Consider the following 26089-nt stretch of genomic DNA (forward strand, 5'->3'; position numbering starts at 1 on the left):
TGAAGGAAAGATGGATGGCACTAAATACAGGGCAATTCTGGAGGAAAACCTGTTTGAGTCAGCCAGAGGTTTGAGACTGGGATGAAGGTTCACATTCCAGCAGGACAATGACCCTAAACATACTGCGAACGCTACACTGGAATGGTTTAAAGGGAAACATTTAAATATCTTGGAATGGCCTAGTCAAAGCCCAGACCTCAATCCAATTGAGAATCTGTGGCATAACTTGAAGATTGCTGTACACCAACACAACCCATCTAACTTGAAGGAGTTGGAGCAGTTTTGCCTTGAGGAATGGGCAAAAATCCCAGTGGCTAGATGTGCTAAGCTAATAGAGATATATCCCAAGAGACTTGCAGCTGTAATTGCAGCAAAACATGGCTCTACAAAGTATTAACTTTTTTTTTTTTGGGGGGGGGTAAACACCAATGCACACTCCAGATTTCTGTTTTTTCATCTTAATTATTGTTTGTGTCACAATAAAAAAAAGAAAAAAAGTGCACCTTTAAAGTGGTAGGCATGTTGTGTAAATCAAATGGTGCTAACCCTCCAAAAATCCATTTTAATTCCAGCTTGTAATGCGACAAAACAGGATAAACACCAAGGGGGATGAATACTTTTGCATGGCACTGTATTATTAATTTTACTGTACAACTACAACCCCGATTCCAAAAAAAGTTGGGACAAAGTACAAATTGTAAATAAAAATGGAATGCAATAATTTACAAATCTCAAAAACTTCTGTTGTATTCACAATAGAACATAAACAACATATCAAATGTTGAAAGTGAGACATTTTGAAATTTCATGCCAAATATTGGCTCATTTGAAATTTCATGACAGCAACACATCTCAAAAAAGTTGGGACAGGGGCAATAAGAGGCTGGAAAAGTTAAAGGTACAAAAAAGGAACAGCTGGAGGACCAAATTGCAACTCATTAGTTCAATTGGCAATAGGTCATTAACATGACTGGGTATAAAAAGAGCATCTTGGAGTGGCAGCGGCTCTCAGAAGTAAAGATGGGAAGAGGATCACCAATCCCCCTAATTCTGCGCCAACAAATAGTGGAGCAATATCAGAAAGGAGTTCGACAGTGTAAAATTGCAAAGAGTTTGAACATATCATCATCTACAGTGCATAATATCATCAAAAGATTTAGAGAATCTGGAAGAATCTCTGTGCGTAAGGGTCAAGGCCGGAAAACCATACTGGGTGCCCGTGATCTTCGGGCCCTTAGACGGCACTGCATCACATACACACATGCTTCTGTATTGAAAATCACAAAATGGGCTCAGGAATATTTCCAGAGAACATTATCTGTGAACACAATTCACCGTGCCATCCGCCGTTGCCAGCTAAAATTCTATAGTTCAAAGAAGAAGCCGTATCTAAACATGATCCAGAAGCGCAGACGTCTTCTCTGGGCCAAGGCTCATTTAAAATGGACTGTGGCAAAGTGGAAAACTGTTCTGTGGTCAGATGAATCAAAATTTGAAGTTCTTTATGGAAATCAGGGACACCGTGTCATTCGGACTAAAGAGGAGAAGGACGACCCAAGTTGTTATCAGCACTCAGTTCAGAAGCCTGCATCTCTGATGGTATGGGGTTGCATTAGTGCGTGTGGCATGGGCAGCTTACACATCTGGAAAGACACCATCAATGCTGAAAGGTATATCCAGGTTCTAGAGCAACATATGCTCCCATCCAGACGACGTCTCTTTCAGGGAAGACCTTGCATTTTCCAACATGACAATGCCAAACCACATACTGCATCAATTACAGCATCATGGCTGCGTAGAAGAAGGGTCCGGGTACTGAACTGGCCAGCCTGCAGTCCAGATCTTTCACCCATAGAAAACATTTGGCGCATCATAAAATGGAAGATACGACAAAAAAGACCTAAGACAGTTGAGCAACTAGAATCCTACATTAGACAAGAATGGGTTAACATTCCTATCCCTAAACTTGAGCAACTTGTCTCCTCAGTCCCCAGATGTTTACAGACTGTTGTAAAGAGAAAAGGGGATGTCTCACAGTGGTAAACATGGCCTTGTCCCAACTTTTTTGAGATGTGTTGTTGTCATGAAATTTAAAATCACCTAATTTTTCTCTTTAAATGATACATTTTCTCAGTTTAAACATTTGATATGTCATCTATGTTCTATTCTGAATAAAATATGGAATTTTGAAATTTCCACATCATTGCATTCCATTTTTATTTACAATTTGTACTTTGTCCCAACTTTTTTGGAATCGGGGTTGTAGTTAGGTCCCCCATTTTCCCTTAATTTTTAATAATGGCTGACAAAACAGCATAGCTTCAATATCAGTAATCTAACTTACTGTTGAAATTATGTTTAATGCTACTCAGCAGACATCTAACCAACATTCTACTCATTTAAAAAAGTAATCCATATAAGCTTATAGTAGCTACATAAATATACACTTTAAATACAAATCATAACTAATTGAATACTCTGACTAATATTGAGCTAGATTCATCAAGGGCAGCTAACATGTGTGTTTATGTAAACATATCTAGCCAATAACTACATCGTAGATACAAGAGTAGATGTTTTATGCATTTGGAGATGCTTTTCTGCTCACCATGTTTGTATAGAGTGGTTATTTGTGGTACTGTAGCCTTCCTGTCAAACCAGTCTGACCTCTTTGGACCTGTCTCACCATAAGGCATTTTCGCCAACAGAAATCATGCTCATTTGATCTTTGTTGTTTTTCAAAGGTGTACAGATGTACCTGATAAAATGTTTGGCAAGTGTATTTCTGCATACTACGTGCTCTTACTTTTAGTTGTTTGTTGGGCAATGTGATCAGTTTCAAATACACACTTTTGCAGAATAAAACCCTGCTTATATTACACACACACACACACACACACACACACACACACACACACACACACACACACAAAACACAAAGAATAATATAAAGACCTATACAGATACACATCACAAGAGAAACAACACACAACCTTTTAGTTGTGGCATGATGCTGTCCTAAAATGTGGCAGGAATTTCAGGAATAAAATCCTGAAATTCCTAAAATCCGACACCTTGTTCTCATCTCATCTCATCTCATTATCTTTAGCCGCTTTATCCCGTTCTACAGGGTCGCAGGCAAGCTGGAGCCTATCCCAGCTGACTGTGGGCGAGAGGCAGGGTACACCCTGGACAAGTCGCCAGGTCATCACAGGGCTGACACATAGACACAGACAACCATTCACACTCACATTCACACCTACGGTCAATTTAGAGTCACCAGTTAACCTAACCTGCATGTCTTTGAACTGTGGGGGAAACCGGAGCACCCGGAGGAAACCCACACGGACAGAACATGCAAACTCCACACAGAAAGGCCCTCGCCGGCCACGGGGCTCGAACCCGGACCTTCTTGCTGTGAGGCGACAGCACTAACCACTACACCACTGTGCCGCCCCTTACACCTTGTTGAGCCTAGTAAATCTAAGAAATTTGTTAAATCCTAGGTCCTGTCGTTCGCGGTAAATACAAATCAGAAAAGGTTGGGACAGTATTTTGAAATTGAGACTAAACTGAAAACAATAATTTGTAAATAATATTTGACCTGTATTGCACTCAAAACAATACAAGAACATATAATTTGATGTTTTACCTCATGAATTTAATTTAAAAAAATATATATTTCCAAAATAAACACATTTCAATTTTGATTCTTGCAACATATTTCAAAAAAGTTGGTATGGTCTTAAAAGCATTTAACAATTTATAATGTTGCCATTCCTTCTCACAAGACTTCAAAGATGTTTACGGACTGAAGGCACCAAGTGATGAAATGCTTCAGGTGTTATTTTGTTCCATTCTTCCTGCAAACAGGTCTTAAGGTGTGCAACAGTCCGTAGTTGTCATTGTTATATTTTTCATTTCAAAATTCACCACACATTCTCTCTTGGGGACAGACACCCTCTTCTTCCACAGCCATGCCTTTGTAATGTGTACAGAGAGTAGTTTTGCATTGTCTTGGTGAAAGATCCCTGGAAAAGATGTCATCTGGAAGGCAGCATATGTTGCTCCAAAATCTCAATGTACTTTTCCTCATTAATGCTGCCATCAGAGAAGTGTAAGTTACCTTTAGCAAGGGCACTGACACAACCTAATACCATAACAGACCTTGGCTTTTGGACTTGTTGCTAGTAGCAGTCTGGATGGTCCTTTTTGCCATTGGTCAAGAACACATGGCATCCATTTCTTACAAAAACATACCTGAAATACTGATTTGTCTAACCACAACACATGTTTCTACTGTGTGCCCAGAGAAGTCAACAGTGCTTCTGGACACAAGTAATCCCAAGCCCATGTGGTTATATCAGCTATAGATAAATGACAGTTCTTGATGAAGTGCCATCTGAGGGACTGGAGACCACAGGTGTTCAGCTTAGGCTTGTGCCCTTGCCTTTTATGCAAGGCTGAAATTCTTCCAGATTCCTTGAATTGTTTAATGATATTATGCACCATGGAGAGTTAAATATCCAAGTCCCCTTCCTATTTTTCTTTGAGGAACATTGTTTTTAAACATTTCAAATATTTTCTCATGCATTTGTTGACAAACTGGAGATCCTCAGCCCATCGTTGCTCCTCAAAGACCAGGCCTTCCCTGGATACTGATTTTGTACCAAATCATGATTACAGTCACCTGTTGACATCACCTGCTTCAAATCACATCATCATTTAATTGTTTTACCTCATTACTAGCCCTAAATTGCTCCCGTCACAACTTTGTTTGGAATGTCTTGTTGGCCTAAAATGCAGGAATGGATGTATATTAACAAATGAAATGAAGTTGACCAGACAAAATGTGAAATATCTTGGGTTGATAGTGTCTGCAATGAAATACAAGTCAAAGTAAATTTAGAACTCACTAGTTTCCATTTATGTGAAATTGAACATGAGATCAAGTTCAGGAAAATATGGAGGAAGGGGATAAAACTTGGACTGGATTTATGTTGTTAATTTACAGTAGTCATTTTCAGGAAAATGTAGCAACTATGAGAATGCCTTTTAATATTCCTAAAGATGCCAGTTAGTTTTAATGACCTGTTTAAATAACACACACACACACACACACACACACACACACACACACACACACACACACTATAATTACAAAATTATAATACTATACGATATATTGTTATAAAGTTATCAGTCAGTCATTGGCTAGGTTCGATCCTATTCCCGTTTCTTGGTTGTTTCTTTTTAGCTAGCCTACATGAGAGAAGCTCTTTCTCAATTTTTTTTTCTTGTTTTCTTTTTTAAGCTGTGTGGAAAGTGTGAGAGTCTGAGCTTTAGCATTCATGCCCTGAGGCCCATTGCCATCCTGCATGAGAGAGGCAGCAAGAGAAAGTCAGCATGACCGATGGTCTCCTGCTAGTTCAGAACTGAAGCACAATGTGGAGGCAGACAGGGACTGATTAGTTTTTTAGTGTCTGTTGGCACCTACAGAACAACTATTGGTAAAAGGGTTTAGAGCCCATCTGGCACATTTCTCCTTGTACCAAAAATTATAATAAAATCTACATTCTAGAAATTATAAAGTATTTTTTTTGCTGGCAGTTATTTTCTCCATAGTATGGATGATTGGACCATTATGCCTTTCACATGTAGCCTATAAAAACTTTCCTCTCCAGTGATTCATCATGTGACATTTCAAATGAAATGTCCTTCGGGTAAAGGATACGTGAAATGGGCATGAGCTACTCTGGCCTGCCATTAAAATCTTAATTAGCTCTATGACTCTTAATCATGACACTGAATGGTGCTCAGCGATCTGTTCCATTGGAGGACAGAGGTGAGCAGGTAAAATGTGTATCCTTGAAATAGACTCAGGATATCCCTGTGAGAAAACACACCTCACACACACGTCACACACTTCACAAAGGCAGCTTGATAAACAGAAGAAACCACAGGCTATTCTTTTGTTGGGCATTCGTTTGCTGATGGTTGATGTTCTCTGATTGTGTTGGCATTAATGGCTGCCATGGAACCACTAAAGATAAATAGTTATAAATATTTGCCCTTTTGAGATGTATATGGTTTCAGCTCTCCCCATCATACAACAGTGCTTTCTGCATCACACGGCAGCGTAACACACTAGGAGGAAAGTGCTGTCTGCCCTCTTCCACATAAACGAGTTCACAGGTGCCTGCAATTCGCTAGTATCACTGTGATTTACAGGGTCAAGCTTACTGATATTACAATAAATAAATAAATAAGTTTAAGCACTACTAAATGTTTTGTCAGGTTACTTGTTATTATAGGAAGATGCTGTAATACAGTACAACCTCCTGTTGTTTACTCAAAGCACATTTTTCAGACTGCTTTGTTTTGATTGCCATTATTAGTCGTGAAATAAGACCAGATGGTTGGACATCCTAAGCCATAGATCAGAAATTGTAACATGAAATTGAAGCTATTTTGTCAAATTAGTCTATCCATCCATTATCCGTAACCGCTTATCCTGTGCAGGCAAGCTGGAGCCTATCCCAGCTGACTAAGGGGGAAAGGCGGGGTACACCCTGGACAAGTTGCCAGATCATCGCAGGGCTGACACACAACCATTCACACTCACATTCACAATTATGGTCAATTTAGAGCCACCAATTAGCCTAACCTGCATGTCTTTGGACTGTAGGGGAAACCGGAGCACCCGGAGGAAACCCACACAGACACCGCAAGAACATGCAAACTCCACACAGAAAGGCCCTCGCTGGCCACTGGGCTCAAACCCAGAACCTTCTTGCTGTGAGGCGACAGTGCGAACCACTACACCACCGTGCCGCCCCTGTTATATTAGTTATATTTTAAATTCTTTTGACTGATTCATTCCGTTTTCATATGGTTAATCTGTGATACTGGATCAGAACTGGCCTCATGCATCTCATGGGTGGCCACAAAGGAAAAAAAAACTATCAGGCTAACTATATTCTATTCAAAACTTCAACATATGACCTGTAGATTTTTGAGACGGGTTTCAAAGGGATCACTAGCAGTGAAATGTGCAGAGGTTTCGCTGTGCAGAGAATGAGTAGAGCCATAGTCACATGATTTCAAAACAGAAACAATAAACTGGATTCTGGGAAGGGAGAGTTGGCCCCTTTAAGGCAGTTAATACTTGTTCTTTAATGCTGCTCTCAGTTGTCTGCAACTCCATCTATATAGTAAAATGCATCATTTTGTGGAAATTTTCTGGCATTTTCATGGGCGCCTTCAGACAAAGTACATACTTAAAAGAAAAACAAACATTCAGCTGAATGCATGCACTTTTGTTCTTTCTCTGCTTAATAACCACGGCGACATACTAGCATGATATTATATGAAATGCAGTTATAGGACTTTATGTCTTTGCACATACAGATTCCATCCATCCATCCATTATCTGTAGCCGCTTATCCTGTTCTACAGGGTCGCGGGCAAGCTGGAGCCTATCCCAGCTGACTATGGGTGAGAGGCGGGGTACACCCTGGACAAGTCGCCTGGTTATCGCAGGGCTGACACAGATTTTTTGCATTGTTTTATGTTAGGATGTCATGACAACTGACTCTGTAATTGTGACTAAACTGACATCAAAACCAAACAGGGTCCAAGAAATTATATAGTTGTCATGACATTACCTTGTCCCATAAAGCTTTGATTCTTAAACACTGTATCCATCCATTATCCATAAACGTTTATCCTGTACAGGGCCACAGGCAAGCTGGAGCCTATCCCAGCTGACTACGGGCGAAAGGCGGGGTACACCCTGGACAAGTCGCCAGGTCATCACAGGGCTGACACAGAGACAAACAACCATTCACACCTACGGTCAATTTAGAGCCACTGATTAGCTGAACCTGCATGTCTTTGGACTGTAGGGGAAACTGGAGCACCTGGAGGAAACCCACACAGACACGGAGAAAACATGCAAACTCTACACAGAAAGGCCCTCGCCGACCGCTGAGCTTGAACCCAGGACCTTCTTGCTGTGAGGCGACAGTGCTAACCACTTCACCAAAATCTGAAGAGTATTGTAGCCTACTCAAGGGCAAATGTACGGGTCTGTCTTCTCCAGAAATCTTTTTAGAAATCAGTTACTGCTCAGATGTTCAAAAGCGACTCCTGTTTAAACAAATCACTTGCATAACAGCCATGTTAAAGTTGAGTTAAATGTGTACTGGAGAGTTGGTTCAATTGGAAGAGCCGACGACATGCCAACAAATGAACAAAATCCAGCAGGTAGATTCACTGTGCTCCATATGGATAGATTTTGAATATCAGCTGGTTTCATGCTCAGTTTTCACACCAGTGGAGGCTTTTTGTCTAAAAAGGTGTAACTGTGGCTTCAGTCTGACATTCAGGAGTTTTCACAGAATTACTGGAACATTCTGATCCCATGTGCATTCTCTTGACATTACAGTGTGTTATGCTTTCTGTCAAAGAAGGAGTCTAATGTGGCAAATTAGTTTGGATAATTTGGCTCTTCGTGCCTAGTCAGTAGAGGTGGGTTATAGGATCACATCGAACTTGCCCTGATTCCCTTCCCCTCTCTATGGTCCTTTACAGCTCGGTTGGTTTGCTTGGCAGCCTGTGACGAAATCAGTGCGGATATAAAGCGCGCACCTGGAGACTGCGCTCAGGCAGCTGACGTGAGGAGGAGCGTTCAGGAACCCGACCACTCAGCCACAAGCAAACGCAACATGAAAGCCAACTTCTACGTGTTCTGCATCTCTTTGCTCCTGCTTTTGAACCTCATCGGGGCCAAACCGCTCTCTGAGTTACAGGTGAGCAATCACATTGTCCTCTTTGAGGATGAGGATCCGTGCGTGGTGCGCATGCGCCCGGATGTGCTTTTTGGGCACTTTTTGACATTTATTTGATGCATAGATTACAGTGCTATGTCTTTTGGGGAAATTTCTGGGATTATATTATATTATATTATATTATATTATATTATATTATATTATATTATATTATATTATATTATATATAACGTAGGCTAGAGTTTTATCGTTTTGCGCATGCTCTTACTTTGTAATAAATATCAATTCTAACGGTTTTTGCTTAGGAGAGCCTTAAGGAGCTTTTGGAGGAGGAACAAACTGCGAACGCGCCTTTCCTTGCTCCGGAGGAGTCGGAGTCGGTGTCGGAGTCGGAGTCGGAGCGGAGAGGCGGGACAGAGGAGCGGCGCGCTCTGAGTGGAAGCGCGTGGACCGTCGGGGAGATCAGCGGCGCGCTCGCGGCCAAAGAGAACGCACTGGATCGCCTCATCGGGGACATCCTGTCCGTGTCCAAACGCAGTCGCTTCAAGAAAGGTGGCCTAAGGAGCTGCTTTGGTGTTAGGCTAGAGCGCATCGGCTCTTTCAGTGGTCTCGGATGCTAGAAACATCAGGTACATCTAGTGTATTTATTTATTTATTTATTTATTTATGGTGCGCATTTTGTGCGAATGTGCGTCTTTTTAATTAAACGTATGCGTTTGTTTGTTTGTTTGTTTGTTTGTTTGTTTATGCGTTGTTGTTGTTCCCCTACAGGAGCGGTTTGCACTGGAACAGGGCACTGAACCCCCTTACTTGAACTCCTCGGGCAGGGAACATGTCTTATTATTATTATTATTATTATTATTATTATTATCAAATGTAACTTTATTCTTAAATATTGACATGTTTACAGCTGTGCACAGAGCATTGTCTGCTAAGTGTTATTTATTCTGTGGTAACTATGTAGAATTGTAAATAGTGTTTTTTTTTTTTTTAAAGCTTTTACAGCTTCGCTTCCTCTTCTTCTTCTTCTGTGTATGTATTTATTTATTGTCCAAATCCGTGTCATAGACTGAAAGGTGTGGAATAATGAATAAATATTTTGCATAATATGCAAGCTGACCCTGTTCGACTCTCATATAGGCTAGTGGGTGCAGATGCAAATGACACAGGTGAAGGTGAGAAACAGAAAACCTGTGCAACATCTGTACAGCAAGGATCCCGACATCAGTCAAGCAGATTATTATTTTTTTATTCTAATTAATCAACAAGAAAATAACAAATGAGCAATAGACCATGGATATGATGATGATGATGATGATGTAGTCTTCTTACCTATAGTACCAACATTACAGGTAGATCTTTAGACCACCGAGTTTGCTGTTCCTATATTAAAATGCTTCAAATATTTGTCAAATCATGATGATTTGATTTCAAGATACGAAGAGAGATCAGCAGCTTAACAGGACAGGATAGTCAACCGTTCAGAAATTTAATTATTAAACTGTTGAAGTTATGATTCACCGATAGGATAACAGATGTATGAAGAGTGGGTTGGGGAAGGAGAAAGTTAAAGGGTGAAAAGTCAATGCCAGTGGGTTTACAAAGTCAAGAGAGATATTCAGTCAGAAATCTGAGTGACACATACTGTAATTAGAGACGGGGCACTGATGAATACTAAAAGTTGATTTTTCACATATATGATGGTTACATTATATCCCTTACAGGAAAAAGATATTACATTAATTATTTGTGAGATAAGATTTTTTTTCCACATATGAAAAACATTTATGCATGGTATACCCTGGAATTGCACATAGTAAACGTGTAAAATTGTGTAAACAATATGGAATTACAGGTGAAAAAGAATGATTTATGTGAGAGACGCATCTGAAAAATGAAACCACGGACTGTACACGTGAAAAATTCATTGTGTCAGAAAATCACGTGGAAAATACAAACACATGCCTGCATGGGAAAAATCCACTAGTCTAAATTGCACATGGCGCAATTTTGGTAGGACATAAATATTATGTCATTTGTATGATTATTGACAAGAGTGTGGGAGTAGTTGTAAATTAATTACACATAGTTTTAACATTCAGAAATAAAGGTTTAACTTTGACTGGACAAAGTCCAACATCAGAACTGAAAATGCACATGCACAATTCACACAACTTGGAACTTGAAAAAGGGGACAGTGTAGTGTACGTCTATCTACGTTGTATGATATAAATATACAGTTCAAGCCTAGATCATGGCCTGGGTGACTGTGCAAGCCACCTATGGACCAAGACCGTTGTAAGTCTTTACAGAGTTTTTGTCTTTATACAATCAGGACTAGAATTATTAGCACCTTTGGTAGAGATGCGTAAAAAGGTTAGGTCTATAGAAATGCCTTTGTTGTCGATTAAGATAATTTCACAATGAAAATATATGAGTGAAATCAAGTCTCTAACTGAAGTAAACAAAATAAAAAAAAAAGGTATGTCATAATTACCGGTGGTCCAGCATTTATTGCTTTTGCGAACATAACAGCATGCAGAAACCCTCTGCTTTAATAGTGAAGAATCCAGAACAAGGAATCTCAGAGCACTCAAATACAGAATCACTCTGGATCATCTCTGGTCATCTCTTCTGCACTTGAGCTCACAGGTTTTCAATGGGTTTTAGATCAGAGGACTGAGAAGGTCAAGTCAAAAGTTTGATTCTGTGGTGCATTTGGATGTACAGTGGTGCTTCAAAGTTTGTGAACCCTTTAGAATTTTCTATATTTCTGCATAAATATGACCTAAAATATCATCAGATTTTCACACAAGTCCTAAAGTAGATAAAGAGAACCCAGTTAAACAAGCGAGACAAAAAGAGTATACTTGGTCCTTTATTTATTGAGGAAAATGATCCAATATTACATATCTGTGAGTGGCAAAAGTATATGAACCTTTGCTTTCAGTATCTGGTGTGACCCCCTTGTGCAGCAATAACTGCAACTAAACGTTTGCGGTAACTGTTGATCAGTCCTGCACACCGGCTTGGAGGAATTTTAGCCCATTCCTCCGTACAGAACAGCTTCAACTCTGGGATGTTGGCGGGTTTCCTCACATGAACTGCTCACTTCAGGTCCTTCCACAGCATTTTGATTGGATTAAGGTCAGGACTTTGACTTGGCCATTCCAAAACATTCACTTTATTCTTCTTTAACCATTCTTTGGTAGAACAACTTGAGTGCTTAGGGTTGTTGTCTTGCTGCATGACCCACCTTCTCTTGAGATTCAGTTCATGGACAGATGTCCTGACATTTTCCTTTAGAATTCGCTGGTATAATTCAGAATTCATTGTTCCATCAAGCCCTGTGATGACCTGATGACTTGTCCAGGGTGTACCCCGCCTTTTGTCCATAGTCAGCTGGGATAGGCTCCAGTTTGCCTGAGACCCTGTAGAACAGGATAAAGCGGCTACAGATAATGAGATGAGATGAGATGAGATGAGATGAGATGAGATGAGATGAGATGAGATTGTTCCATCAATAATGGCAAGCCGTCCTGGCCCATATGCATCAAAACAGGCCCAAAGCATGATACTACCACCACCATGTTTCACAGATGGGATATGGTTCTTATGCTGGAATGCAGTGTTTTCCTTTCTTCAAACATAATACTTCTTATTTAAACCAAAAAGTTCTATTTTCGTCTCATCTGTCCACAAAACATTTTTCCAATAGCCTTCTGGCTTGTCCATGTGATCTTTAGCAAACTGCAGATGAGCAGCAATGTTCTTTTTGGAGAGCAGTGGCTTTCTCCTTGCAACCCTGCCATGCACACCATTGTTGTTCAGTGTTCTCCTGATGGTGGACTCATGAACATTAATATTAGCCAATGTGAGAGACACCTTCAGTTGCTTAGAAAGTTACCCTGGGGTCCTTTGTGACCTCATCGACTATTACACACCTTGCTCTTGGAGTGATCTTTGTTGGTCGACCACTCCTGGGGAGGGTAACAATGGTCTTGAATTTCCTCCATTTGTACACAATCTGTCTGACTGTGGATTGGTGGAGTCCAAACTCTTTAGAGATGGTTTTGTAACCTTTTCCAGCCTGATGAGCATCAACAATGCTTTTTCTGAGATCCTCAGAAATCTCCTTTGTTCGTGCACTTCCACAAACATGTGTTATGAAGCTCAGACTTTGATAGATCCCTGTTCTTTAAATAAAACAGGGTGCCCACTCACACCTGATTGTCATCCCACTGATTGAAAACACCTGACTCTAATTTCACCTTCAAATTAACTACTAATCCTAGAGGTCCACATACTTTTGCTACTCACAGATATGTAATATTGGATCATTTTCCTCAATAAATAAATGACCAAGTATAATCTTTTTGTCTAATTTGTTTAACTGGGTTCTCTTTATCTACTTTTAGGACTTGTGTGAAAATCTGATGATGTTTTAGGTCATATTTATGCAGAAATATAGAAAATTCTAAAGGGTTCACAAACTCAAGCACCACTGTATGTTTTGCATAATTGTCCTGCTGGAAATACAAATGTGACCCAACTGGGTATTTATTAGATCTTTATTTAAAAGCTCCTGGCTTTTCATGGAGTCTGAACAAAGTGCTCAGGTCCTTGGTGTGTGTGTGTGTGTGTGTGTGGGGGGGGGGGGGGGGGGGGGGGGGGCAAACAAAACCAGCCCCATAATTCACAGTTATTTTCTGGATATCGATCCTTCTTTTCATGCCAATTCCAAACTGAGTGGTTGTTGCCAAAAAGTTCTGTTTTTGTCTCATCTGACTACAGAACCCGGTTTCAGTCAAAAGTTCCAGCACAACCCCTATGGGCTCATATTAGTGGTTAGATGAAACAAAAAAGCTGCCTACTGAGACTCTTTCCATAATTTGTTGGCATGGAGGTGGTGTCCAGTTGTAGATTTGGAGATACCATTTTATCAAACGTTTCTATCAGCATGGGGGCAAAATACACTTCCAGGCAGGTTCATTACAATTCTGGTTATGTTAAACGTCACACTGAATATGGACACGTTTTTGACATTTCTAAAGCGGTTTAAGGTCAACATACTGCTGTCTCATTTTATTTGTGTATTCTCTAATCCTTCCCATGTTGATGATGAGTGACTAAGGGAATTTGGACTCTGTGTCACTTCATATTTACACTGTAGTGAAACAGGAAGTCATGGATGACTGAGTGCAAAGCCACTTGCTTAAAAAAATTCAAACATAAATGGGAACAGCTGCTATTTGTTCAAATGCATGTTTTGGGGTGGAAATGTATAGTTTTATTAAAAATAAATCTATGAAGATATTTTTTATTTCCTTTGAATTAATTTACTTGAATTAAAGGTTTGATTTCTGTCATAGTTTCAGTTTTTAAGATAATTCACCCATTTTTGCTAATAATTTTGGAGCTGACTTTTAACACTAAAGTATAGGAAAATAAAACCTATAATATCATGTATGTACATACGTATGTGACTGTGAGCTGGCCGAGTGGTTAGTGTGTCCGCCTCTTGATCGCAAGTTCTACTCGCGGTCGGGTCATACCAAAAACCATTACAGAAATGGTACTACCATCTGGCAAAGCATACTGTAATACAGATGCGAGTGGGGGAGTCAAACTCTCGTGGTTACCAGACGACTAGCCCCCCACTGTAACCCTAGCTGTATAGGCAAGAGGCCGAGGGCTATGGAAACGGAGATCGGCGCCACGCCCATACACCTTAAAGAGCTGGTTAGTACTGGGACAGGAGACTGCCTGGGAAGACCAGATTGTGGTGTGAGAGGGACTTTGACTGACTTTTGACATATGTATGCATGCATACATAGAAGAGACATCTCATCTCATCTCATTATCTCTAGCCGCTTTATCCTTCTACAGGGTCGCAGGCAAGCTGGAGCCTATCCCAGCTGACTACGGGCAAAAGGCGGGGTACACCCTGGACAAGTCGCCAGGTCATCACAGGGCTGACACACAGACACAGACAACCATTCACACTCACATTCACACCTACGGTCAATTTAGAGTCACCAGTTAACCTAACCTGCATGTCTTTGGACTGTGGGGGAAACCAGAGCACCCGGAGGAAACCCACGCGGACACGGGGAGAACATGCAAACTCCACACAGAAAGGCCCTCGCCGGCCCCGGGGCTCGAACCCAGGACCTTCTTGCTGTGAGGCGACAGCGCTAACCACTACACCACCGTGCCGCCTACAAGAGACATACATAAAATAATGTCTTTTACTCTAATGTCTAGGTATACATAGGCCTACGTGTTCCATTATGTCACCAAATAAATGCAATGTGTGTTAGTGCGTAATTTCAGGGAACCACTTTCCCAAGCTCAGTATCTAAACAAAGCACATTGCAGGCGATGTCATAGGGCTCATATCTGCTATGATGAAGGAGTTATTTCCGACAGACAGCTTTATCACTGGAGGTGTTGGAATGTGGCCTCTAATTCCTCACATAACTTTTGTGAGTCAGACTTTAAAGTATAAAAGAGCCCCATTTCCCAGCTTGGACCTATGATACACAGACAACGGACACAGCTGAAAAAGACTAAGGAGTCGAGTCATATTCAAGCTCGCTATTCTTAAGGAAAACAGAGAACATGTCACCATTTTACATTCCATCTGTTAGCCTTTTACTGCTTGTTAGTTTGGCACTCACGAGCGCGCTCCCGCTACAAAGCACGGCCTTGACCAGCGAAGACCTAGACGTCTTGAAGGTAAAAACTGCAAGAAACAGTGTGTATGCATTAATGTTTATTATGCCTAGTTTGAGCAGGAAGCAATGCTTTAATTCAGTGTTACACAATGTCTCTGTTTAACTCCTCCAATATCATTATCCTCTCACAGCTTCTGCTCAGCCAACTGGAAGAATCAGTTCCCGCTCAAACGCTGGAACCAGAAATGGAAGAAATGGCAGTTGAAGAAGAGAAAGTTGTACCTCAGCCTGAGATGCTTGCAAGAGACTTTCTCTCTGCTCGGGATCTGAAGACAGTTCGCCAGGACTCCAGTTCCAAGAAGTACTCAGGCTGTTTTGGCCGCCGGCTGGACCGGATTGGCTCCATGTCCACTCTGGGCTGCAACACTGTTGGACGCCACAGTAAGTTACCTTCATCGTTCTACAGGCTTATATCTGGCTAGAATTTGCACAAAGTTACAACTTTGTACAACCCATGAAATGCTCTTGCACTTGCTTTGAGATCAGGTGTCATTATAAACAGATTTGGGGGATAAAAATGAAGCTTTCACTAAAAAAAAAAAAAAAAAAAAGGGACTTGCTTGTTTTTTGTGTGTCACTTATCAATTTCCTCTTTTCTTTCTTTCTTTTTGTCCAGGCCCAAAGAGGAAATGAAGTCTTAAGCAGAACTGTTATGTCATTGCCTATGATTACACCAGAGTTCATTTTTAAATGTGCATTTATTTATTAGAATATTTATTGATCTGCCTAGATATGAATCTATATTTATATGCATTATTTATGCTCAATAATCAGTTGTATATTGAAATGAAAATATTCAATAAATGATTTTTTGGGGAAAAAACCTTTATGCCTAATAATATTTATTTATCTATCTACAGTATGATTTCATTTATTCATTTCGTCTGAAGCATCTCAAACCTGTTTTTTATTTTGGTCACCATGATTATAAGTCTGTTTTATTAAATGTTTTGATGGGTGGCTCTATATGACAATGCTTTCTGTTCACGTCCCTCCTGTCTGGAAAACGAAACAGAAAATATGAAAACACGACACTGCCATATGTGTGTGAACATGTTGCAATATTTCATTCAGCACCATGGAGAGCGAAACTTATCCACAGGCAAACGCTATTACAGGAAACTGAAGTCAGCTAAAACATTGGACAAAGTGATGAGACATAAAACAAAACAACTTACCTTATGCCATAAGGATAAATAAAATATTTTTGCCTTACGCAGTATCTTTAGGGTCCAGTCGTTCGTGTGGATCAGTAAAACAGACCTTTGTAGTCAGGTAGAATCATACCAGTTTAGGTCTGGAACACATTTAATGAATGATTTGAAATTGGTATGATGGTATTTGGTTAACAGTATTATGTGGAAATGAACAGAGAGAGACTTTTATGCATAGGACACTTCATTTGTGTTTGCAAATCAGACCCCATATCCAAACAAGCCAGATTTTAATAACAGGATCTTCTTGTCATTCAGTTACTCAGGTCAATCCAATGGGCAGTGCTTTTGGCAGATGAAACATACTTTATTCCTATACTTTCCTGTTAACAACACAAAATGGGGGGGGAAGCTTAAACCCCTAGCTTGTCATCATAAAGCATAAATATTATGAATTACTCAGAAACTACAGTGAAAAGTAGTTCTGAGAGTGAGGAATATATATCTGGAGAGTTTAAAAGGTTAATCGCCAACTGTTATAACATACACTATTAATGACTAATGGTGCCACACTACCATAGACTGGTCCTCACCATGGGGTCCCTTGAATTTACAAATTTCATGCTTAACCTCATTAATTAATAAGCATTACAGGATAAGCCTTAATATGGTTATCAGCAGCTACTGTAATTGGCACAATCAAACATTTACAAGGCAACTATTCATCATTAGCTATTATTAGCATCATTACTATCCCCTGCCATGAAGTGCGCAGTGGGATATAGGAATGGAGTCCATCCTTCCATCTCAATCTGGACAAGTTTTCTCAGAAACTACATCAATGAAACTTTGCGTGCCCATATTACTATCCCTGATGCAAGTTGAGTTTGAAAATAATTTTTGAGAAATTATTATTTTCAGGAGTTATGGCCCTTGATTTTCGTTATTGGACTTTGTACAAGTGGACTCAATCTGGACAAGTTTTCTCAGAAACTACACAAGCTACATCAATGAAACTTTGCATGCTCATACTACTGAAAAAAAGCTGGGTAGTGTTTCATGAAGGTGTCATAGCACTTAGGACATCATAAGTCAATATTAAAGCTTATAAGGGCATAAGTGTTAAGAGGTCTTCATAAAATGCTCGTGGCGGGGGATAGTGATGACCATGTCTTCTTGTTATTGTGAAATTCATATTAGCATGGACTTCTTAAAAAGTCTCTGGTTATTTTTCAGAAAAGTATATTATTCATTAACTGCTATGAATTATTTGGTAACTATAATGAAACTAAAGAAATGTACATAGAGTACAGTAGTGAAGAGTCTGGACATACCTGGTTCTTGATACTTTTTAAAGTACCATGGGTTTTAATGATTGAAATGTGTTCCCATGATCAGTTTAGAGAGGTGATTGGTCAGTGCCTGTTCCTCTTTAAGTTTTCCACCTCAGAAAAAAAAGCCCCAAACAGCTTGATTTTTACCAATATCGTGTCAGCTTCTTTTGACTTACATTATAAAACTTTAAAAAATGCACCACATATTCAAGCCCAAAGGTCAAATGATTTCTTAACATACTGTATTCCTGAGTTGAGTTTCTCAGTCTAAATATGGAACGTCCATGGTCTGACCAACCAAATCGTATATTTAGTATAGGTTGATGTTATCAGTTCTGACCTGACGCTCCAACAATGCAAGGCATGTGTAGTGGACGAATGCCTGTTGATGGGTGTCACATCTTCTTCCTGCCCTCAAAAACTGCTCCCGAGGTCATTGACTGCTTGTGTCCGACTCGTCGCTCGCCACAACCTCTCTCTCAAAAAAAACATATCATGTAGCACCAAACAGCCACTTAAAAGGAAATCTACCACAAGAACTTATCAGAGGCGAGGTGTTGGAATGCACTTCACATGGCTTGTGAAAGGATGAGTCCTGGACAGTCGAGTGTCCCAATAAAACAAGGAGCCAAGCACACAGCCATCACAGAAAGTTACAATCAAGCCTCAAAGGAAGACAGGGATGGTTAAAGGACTTATTCTAGCGGGACTCCTGGTCCTGCTCTGTCATGAGCTAGCTGTACAAGCTCATGTGTTGAGTAGGCACAACTCTGCCAACAGCATTGGCAAGATCAAAGTAAGTTTAAAACCTTTTTTAAAACCTAAGTTTAAATCTGTTTAATTCTTAACTAAATGTCTGGTGATCAAAATGGTTGTGAAGAAAACGTGTGATCTTGGCTTTGATGATTTGAGAATAACTTGATTTACTTTAAACTAGTCATCAGAAATACCCATGCAACCAACTTGGTCGTTTGCTCCTCAGGTAATGCAAACATCAACAATCTTCTCGCATGTGAGACTAAACTTGTCTGTCTATAGCTGCTTTTGGTTTGGCTACATTTTTATTGAAATATAGCAGAGCATAGTGGCAGCAACTGATGAAAATGTAAGTATCACACCTAAAGTGTTTGCTAATCTTCACCAGTCTAATGGCTTTGATGAAAATAAAAATTTAAATGAAAGATGGTTGGAGAACATATTTAACAGTGTTAAACATGGGTTGCTATCTGCTAGACATGTCTCCAATAGCAGGACTTATTTTCTTTGACATGTCAAGATGACCTTGAAAACATAGGGATCTTTTTTTGACCCAAGAACCATTAAACTATTAAGTCTAACACTCCATGATGTGCTTCTCAGAACTTGCTCCAGCAGCTTGAAGAAAGCTTGATAGCCGAAGATGACACAGAAGGTGCTGTGGATTATGAGGACAGGAACATAGCACTAAGTCAAAGCCAAACTTCTCCAGATGAGGACAGGAACACTGACGAGGGACTTGAGATGCAAAGGAAGCACCTCCTGGATCTCCTGCTGTCCACAAGAAGCAAGAACTTCTCTGGCTGCTTTGGTGGAAGGTTGGACCGCATTGGCTCCTCCAGCAGCCTTGGTTGCAACTCCATGAAAGGTGTGAAAGTGTGAATGCAATTGAACGATTAATTACAAAGATGTCAAAATAATTTTTCTGCCTTATTTGATTGATTTAAATCTGAGCACAGCTTGTGACTAAAGATCCATTTATTAACACGTAGAACTGAGAGCTAATGGATGCATCATTGAGTTTCTTTTTATAGGGAAAAGTAATATCAATTTTGTCTAATGCATTTCACATTGTACTTACCTGGTGACTTCTTTCTCTGTTGGAGTTAAAGTTTATTTATCCAGAACGTTCTTCTGTTTTGACTGTTCTCTTTGTTTTGCACGTCATAATCTACTTGTATGTCCATTTTATCTTCCCAGTCAGATCAAAATTACTTTGAATCGTCTCGGTGTGAATAAATAAAATTTATATTGTCTCAGCGTGAATAAACCTTTGAGATGAACAAGTTTTTGTTTCAGAGATTTTATTTCTTATTCTAAAACATTTCCTCAGTGCAAGTAGTGACATCTTACCATGTGCTCTATGAAGTACATAAGAACTTGGAGTTAGTGACAAGATCATTGGACTCAAACACCGGCACTTTAGCACATTAAATCACATTAGAAACTTTTCAGCAGGAGGTCACAAATTTCACCCACACCTACTCATCCTGGATATCTAAGGAAGTCTTGCCTAATGGACCAGGCTTATTAGTGGACATATCGCTAAAATGTGACTCATGAAATCCTGCCTAATGGTTGAAGGTTATTAAAAGGTTGCAAAGCTACAACAGAACAAGGACCAGTGCCACAGCAGGAGGTGATTTGCATTGAGCTTGTTGACACCTGCGCTAACCTTTACTGAAAAGCTAAAGCTGCACTGCCTTTAATCCTATCATCTTTCCCTCTCAGGGGCAACTCCTAATTAAATTAATAATGGTCTGGCTCTCGGACGACGTCTCGGCGGATGACTCTGATTAGAAAACTGTGATTTTCTGTCTGCTCGACGTAGCCGCTTCATTAAATTCTAACAGACTGTCAACGGCTCATCTCTACTAACTTTTCCAGCTTGTCAAATTACCCCAGATCGCCACCAGCACATGGGGGAAAGTGCAAGGAGCTGTCTTATCCAATTACATCATAAAAGTGCGGTGGTAAAGGAGAGTTTTGGCACACTCACTCCACACCTGTTGAAGCTGAAAATTAGTGTAACGTGTGCAATTAGTGATCTCTATGGTGGCCTTGATGGAGTCCAGAGATCTTTTGAACCACCGCCTGCTTTTGATCCTGAAGTTATGGTGTGGTTATTAGACTGGAAAAGTGTCTTTGGTCATCATTGATGGACGGACTTGGTAGGTTGTATGTGTTCCGGTCACATAACCAGTGGTGGAAAGAGAAAAAAAAAAACACTGCCTTGAGTAATACTATGTCTACTGCTGTAATAGTTCACTTAATCAGAAGTCCATCCATTATCCATAACCACTTATCCTGTGCAGGGTCATGGGCAAGCTGGAGCCTATCCCAGCTGACTATGGGCGAGAGGCAGGGTACACCCTGGACAAGTCACCAGATCATCGCAGGGCTGAGACAGAGACAAACAACCATTCACACACCTACAGTCAATTTAGAGCCACCAATTAGCCTATCCTGCATGTCTTTGGACTGTGGGGGAAACCAGAGCACCCGGAGGAAACCCACGCAGACACGGGGAGAACATGCAAACTCCACACAGAAAGGCCCTCGCCGGCCACTGGGCTCGAACCCAGAACCTTCTTGCAGTGAGGCAACAGTGCTAACCGTTACATCACCATGCTGCCTTAAGCAGAAGTAGTAATCAAAAATATACCCAAGCGCAAGTATGTTGAGTAAATACTTTAAAAATGACTTTTTCATACACTCATCAGCCACTTTAACAGGAACTTGTTCTTGATTCAAGACTCCTGTTCTTGGCTGGCAGGAGTGGAACCCAATGTGGTCTTCTGTTTTCTGTTGCATGCTGAGATGCTTTTCTACTCACCACGGTTGTAAAGAGTTGCGATGAGTTACTATATCCTTCCTGGCAGCTTGAATCAATCTGGTCGTTTTTCTCTGACCTCTCTTAACAACAAGGCGTTTGTTTCCACCCACAGAACTGCCCCTCACTAAACTCAATGTTTTTTGTTTTTCGCACCATTCTGTGTAAACTCTAGAGACTGTTGTGTGAGAAAACCCCAGGAGATCAGCAGTTTCTGAAATACTCAAACCAGTCCTCATGTCGCAGTGAAAGTCACACTTTGAGATCCCAATTTTTCTCCATTCTGATCTTTGAAGAAGTGAACATTAACTGATTTGTGTCTGCATGATTTGATGCATTGTGCTGCTGTGAAGTGATCGGCTGATTCGAGAACTGCTTAAAAACAGCAGGTGGATGGGTGTACCTAATAAAGTGGCCACAGAACGTACAATTGACGCAACTAATCCAAAACAGATCTAGCGTCTTGTCTGTTTTAGATTTCTTTTTTAGTAATTAATTAAAGTCATGACAAACTTCAAGATCATAAACCACACCATTTATAAAAGAAAGGTAATGCTAGCTGGCTGTTGGGGTTTCAGTAGCTCGCTAGGCTCTTTAGTTAGCTCAGGTTATATCATACGTGTTTATAGCAAAGATGCCACTTACACATTATCCGTTAAAGGCTGTCATGGCACTTAGACATGTTTAACACAACAGGCAACCTTTACTGAAAGTTTTAACTTTAATACAAAGCTTTTATACTGTAGATGATCAAGAAATCTGATTAGCTGGTCTTGCTGAGTCAGCTCGCTAATGGCTTCGCTGTACATGTTTCCGCAAGTTGGATTTTGAGCTGTGAAATGACAATATCTCCACAGGTTTTGGCTTGAATAGCCTGCAGATCACAATCAAGCAGCTCCCTTTGAAACATTTAAAACCGGTACCTGATAAAATGAGAGACAGCTGCTCCAATGCCTCCACCGTCTCATACATTGCAGCCAAGTACAGGAGTTGGTGTTTGAAGTGTAGACTTTCATCAGCAAAGTGCTTTATTTTAATTGGGTCTTGAAATTGAGTTTGTTCAAATTTGCACATATTTTCTTTTTTTTTTTAAACTCTGGTCATAAATATAGCAAAGTTGTGTCCTTGAATATTTTCTTTAAAACAAAACTCAAGTAAAAGTACCATTATTTAGTTATACTCAAATGTACTCAAGTACTATAACAAAAAGTACAGTGTCTTGCAAAAGTATTAATCCCCCTTGGTGTTTGTCCTGTTTTGTTGCATTACAAGCTGGAATTAAAATGGAATTTTTAGGGGTTAGCACCATTTGATTTACACAACATGCCTACCACTTTAAAGGTGCAAATCGTTTTGTTAAGATGAAAAAACAGAAATCTGGAGTGTGCACAGGTATTCATCCCCCAAAGTCAATACTTTGTAGAGCCACCTTTTGCTGCAATTACAGCTGCAAGTCTCTTGAGGTATATGTCGCTATTAGCTTAGCACACCTAGCCACTGGGATTTTTGCCCATTCCTCAAGGCAAAACTGCTCCAACTCCTTCAAGTTAGATGGGTTGTGTTGGTGTACAGCAATCTTCAAGTTATGCCACAGATTCTCAATTGGATTGAGGTCTGGGCTTTGACGAGGCCATTCAAAGACATTTAAATGTTTCCCTTTAAACCACTCCAGTGGAGCTTTCGCAGTATGTTTAGGGTCATTGTCCTGCTGGAACGTGAACCTTCGTCCCAGTCTCGAACCTCTGGCTGACTCAAACAGGTTTTCCTCCAGAATTGCCCTGTGCTTAGTGCCATCCATCTTTCCTTCAGTCCTGACCAGCTTTCCTGTCCCTGCAGATGAAAAACATCCCCACAGCATGATGCTGCCACCACCATGCTTCATTGTAGGGATGGTGTTCTCAGGGTGTTGGGTTTGCACCACACATGGCGTTTCCCATGATGGCCAAAAAGTTCAATTTTAGTCTCATTTGACCAGAGAATCTTCTTCTATGTGTTTGGGGAGTCTGACACATGCTGCTGGGCAAACTCCAAATGTGTTTTCTTAAGCAATGACTTTTTTTTTTCTGGCCACTCTTCCATAAAGCCCTGCTCTGTGGAGTGTATGGCTTAAAGTGGTCCTATGGACAGATCCTCCCATCTCCGCTGTGGATCTTTGCAGCTCCTTCAGTGTTATCTTTGGTGTCTTTATTGCATCTCTGATTATTGCCCTCCTTGCCCGGTCTGTGAGTTTGGTGGTCGGCCTTCTCGTCAGGTTTGTAGTGGTGCCATATTCTTTCCATTTTGCTATAATGTATTTAATGGTGCTCTGTGGGATATTCAAAGTTTGGGATATTTTTTATAACCCAACCCTGATCTATACTTCTCCACAACTTTGTCTCTGACCTGTTTGGAGGCTCCTTGGTTTTCATGTTGCTTGCTTCATAGTGTTGCAGAGTCAGGGTCCTTCCAGAACAGGCTGATTTATACAAACATCATGTGACCAATCATGTGACATTAACTGCACACAGGTGGATCTTAAATCAACTAATTATGTGACTTATGAAGTGAATTGGTTGGACCAGCTCTTATTTAGGGGTTTCATACGAAAGGGGGTGAATACCTATGCACACTCCGGATTTCTGTTTTTTCATCTTAATTATTGTGTGTGTCACAATAAAAAGCAATTTTCACCTTTAAAGTGGTAGGCATACAGTATTGTGTAAATCAAATGGTGCCAACCCTCCAAAAATCCATTTTAATTCAAGCTTATAATGCGACAAAACAGGACAAACACCAAGGGGGATGAATACTTCTGCAAGACACTGTACATGTAGTTTATTTAATGTCTCACACCAGTAGTTAGCCATACTCCAAAGATACTCGAACGTAGCAGCTCTTGCTACACCATCAGTATGCAATCAAAACCACGTCACATTTTCACATTTCGCTTAAAAAGCAGACCTTTTAGCAAAACTTCCAGGAAATTGCTCATGCGAATTAGCATCTTGCCCATGACTTGAACACATGGTGACAGGTTGAATAAATTGGACCTCATCACAAGATGTGTTTGCATGGCACTGGGTCTTCACTGTCCAGTTAGGTTTATCTATATCAATTAAGGCCTCCTACTCAAACATCAACCACAATTACAAGCTCCCAGCTATAACAAACACCACAAATCAAACATAGACTCACTTTGGAAGCTTATTAGTTCTCCACTCTCGGTGGGCAAAATGGATCATGGTGGAATATTCCACTGAGGGATGTCGGATTACTGACTGGCATGTCATTAGTCTCGATTCTGAAATGTCTCCGTCGTCTGACACATCAACCTCCGTTAAAGGACCACGCAACAGCTGGCCAGCTGCTGCTGTCAAGTTCACAAGCATGGCTTGTTGATCATAAGCCACAGCAAAACTAAAAATGCATTTTAAAAGAAAACTGCAAGTTATTTGTCCCTCACTCAAGTGGTGAAGCAACCATTACATTTCGTTCTCAAAATGCAGATTGTTTATGTCCTTTCTTTTCTTTCTCATCTTTTACTTTAAATTTTGAGAACAAGTATTTTGACTTGTTAACCATTTCTTGTTCATTTCTAATTTTATACATTATTTTAAATCTTATTTTATTATGTTGGATGAACTTTTCTTCTTCACTCTTATATTTGTACAGCCCTTGTGACCTGTAAATGGGGGGCGGGAAGGCATTAATACCCAAGGGTAAGTAGGTGGAAGGGGTTATTCTGAATTTCACTACCTGTGACATGGGGGGGGGGGGGGGGGGTGTCAAAGAAAAAAAACACACACCCTCAACTTGGAATTCCTACTCAGGAACTCAAAACGATCGCTTCAACTCTGAATTCCTCCGAATTCACCAAGTGATGCGAAATCAACATAGCTGCCTCCAACATCGGCAGTAAACAAAGCAGTACTGCTCATGCTTAAATGAGTTATTCTGTACATACTGTTTTATTCTAGCCACATTCACTGGATATGAGCAATTGCACACTCCGATTGGCTATTCTACTACTAGGATATCAGCTCATATACCGTGAGTAGAGAAAAACAAAAATGGCAGAGCACGTTGCTGAACCAACCGAGGACGAAAAAAAAGCAGCAAAATATGGAATAAAAGTACTTGATGTAAGAACACATCTTTTTTTATTTTTCAATAATTATAGCATTTTTCACAAATTGCTACTGTCATTTCACTGGTTTGTTTACATTCTAAGCGGAAAGCATTTTGTCGGACGTTTTGTATAGACGTTTTTATTTATCGAATTTGTAAAAAATAAAAATGCTCCGTTTCTGAAAATCCAGTGAACGTGGACAGAACAAGCTCAACTGTGAGCTACTGCTCACTTACATATCCCCCACTCTCGCTTATATCAGAATACAAGCAATCGAAGGAACAGGACACTTATGAAATGTTGACTTTAACAAATAATTAACCCTGAAACAATTAAGTAAAAGAGCAGTGTTCTCCCCAGGGATTTCAAATA

The 26089-nt window shown here is 40.3% G+C and overlaps 3 protein-coding genes across 3 annotated transcripts; all 3 read left to right on the forward strand.

Annotated features, from left to right (window-relative positions):
- Positions 1-8729: 8729 nt before the first annotated feature.
- Positions 8730-9412, forward strand: nppal (natriuretic peptide A-like). Its single transcript, XM_060930741.1, has 2 exons — positions 8730-8813; positions 9098-9412. Exons 1-2 carry the CDS (start codon positions 8730-8732, stop codon positions 9410-9412), a joined length of 399 nt encoding a protein of 132 aa, XP_060786724.1.
- Positions 9413-15416: 6004 nt separating this feature from the next.
- On the forward strand, positions 15417-16173 carry nppb (natriuretic peptide B). Its single transcript, XM_060930742.1, has 3 exons — positions 15417-15533; positions 15664-15917; positions 16149-16173. Exons 1-3 carry the CDS (start codon positions 15417-15419, stop codon positions 16171-16173), a joined length of 396 nt encoding a protein of 131 aa, XP_060786725.1.
- A 2529-nt stretch (positions 16174-18702) lies between these two features.
- nppa (natriuretic peptide A) lies at positions 18703-19658 on the forward strand. The gene is made up of 2 exons (XM_060932695.1): positions 18703-18816; positions 19380-19658. The coding sequence occupies exons 1-2, from the start codon at positions 18703-18705 to the stop codon at positions 19656-19658; spliced, it is 393 nt and encodes a 130-aa protein (XP_060788678.1).
- The last annotated feature ends 6431 nt before the right edge of the window (positions 19659-26089 follow it).

This window comes from Neoarius graeffei, chromosome 10 (assembly GCF_027579695.1).
Source record: "Neoarius graeffei isolate fNeoGra1 chromosome 10, fNeoGra1.pri, whole genome shotgun sequence".
Classification (NCBI taxonomy): domain Eukaryota; kingdom Metazoa; phylum Chordata; class Actinopteri; order Siluriformes; family Ariidae; genus Neoarius; species Neoarius graeffei.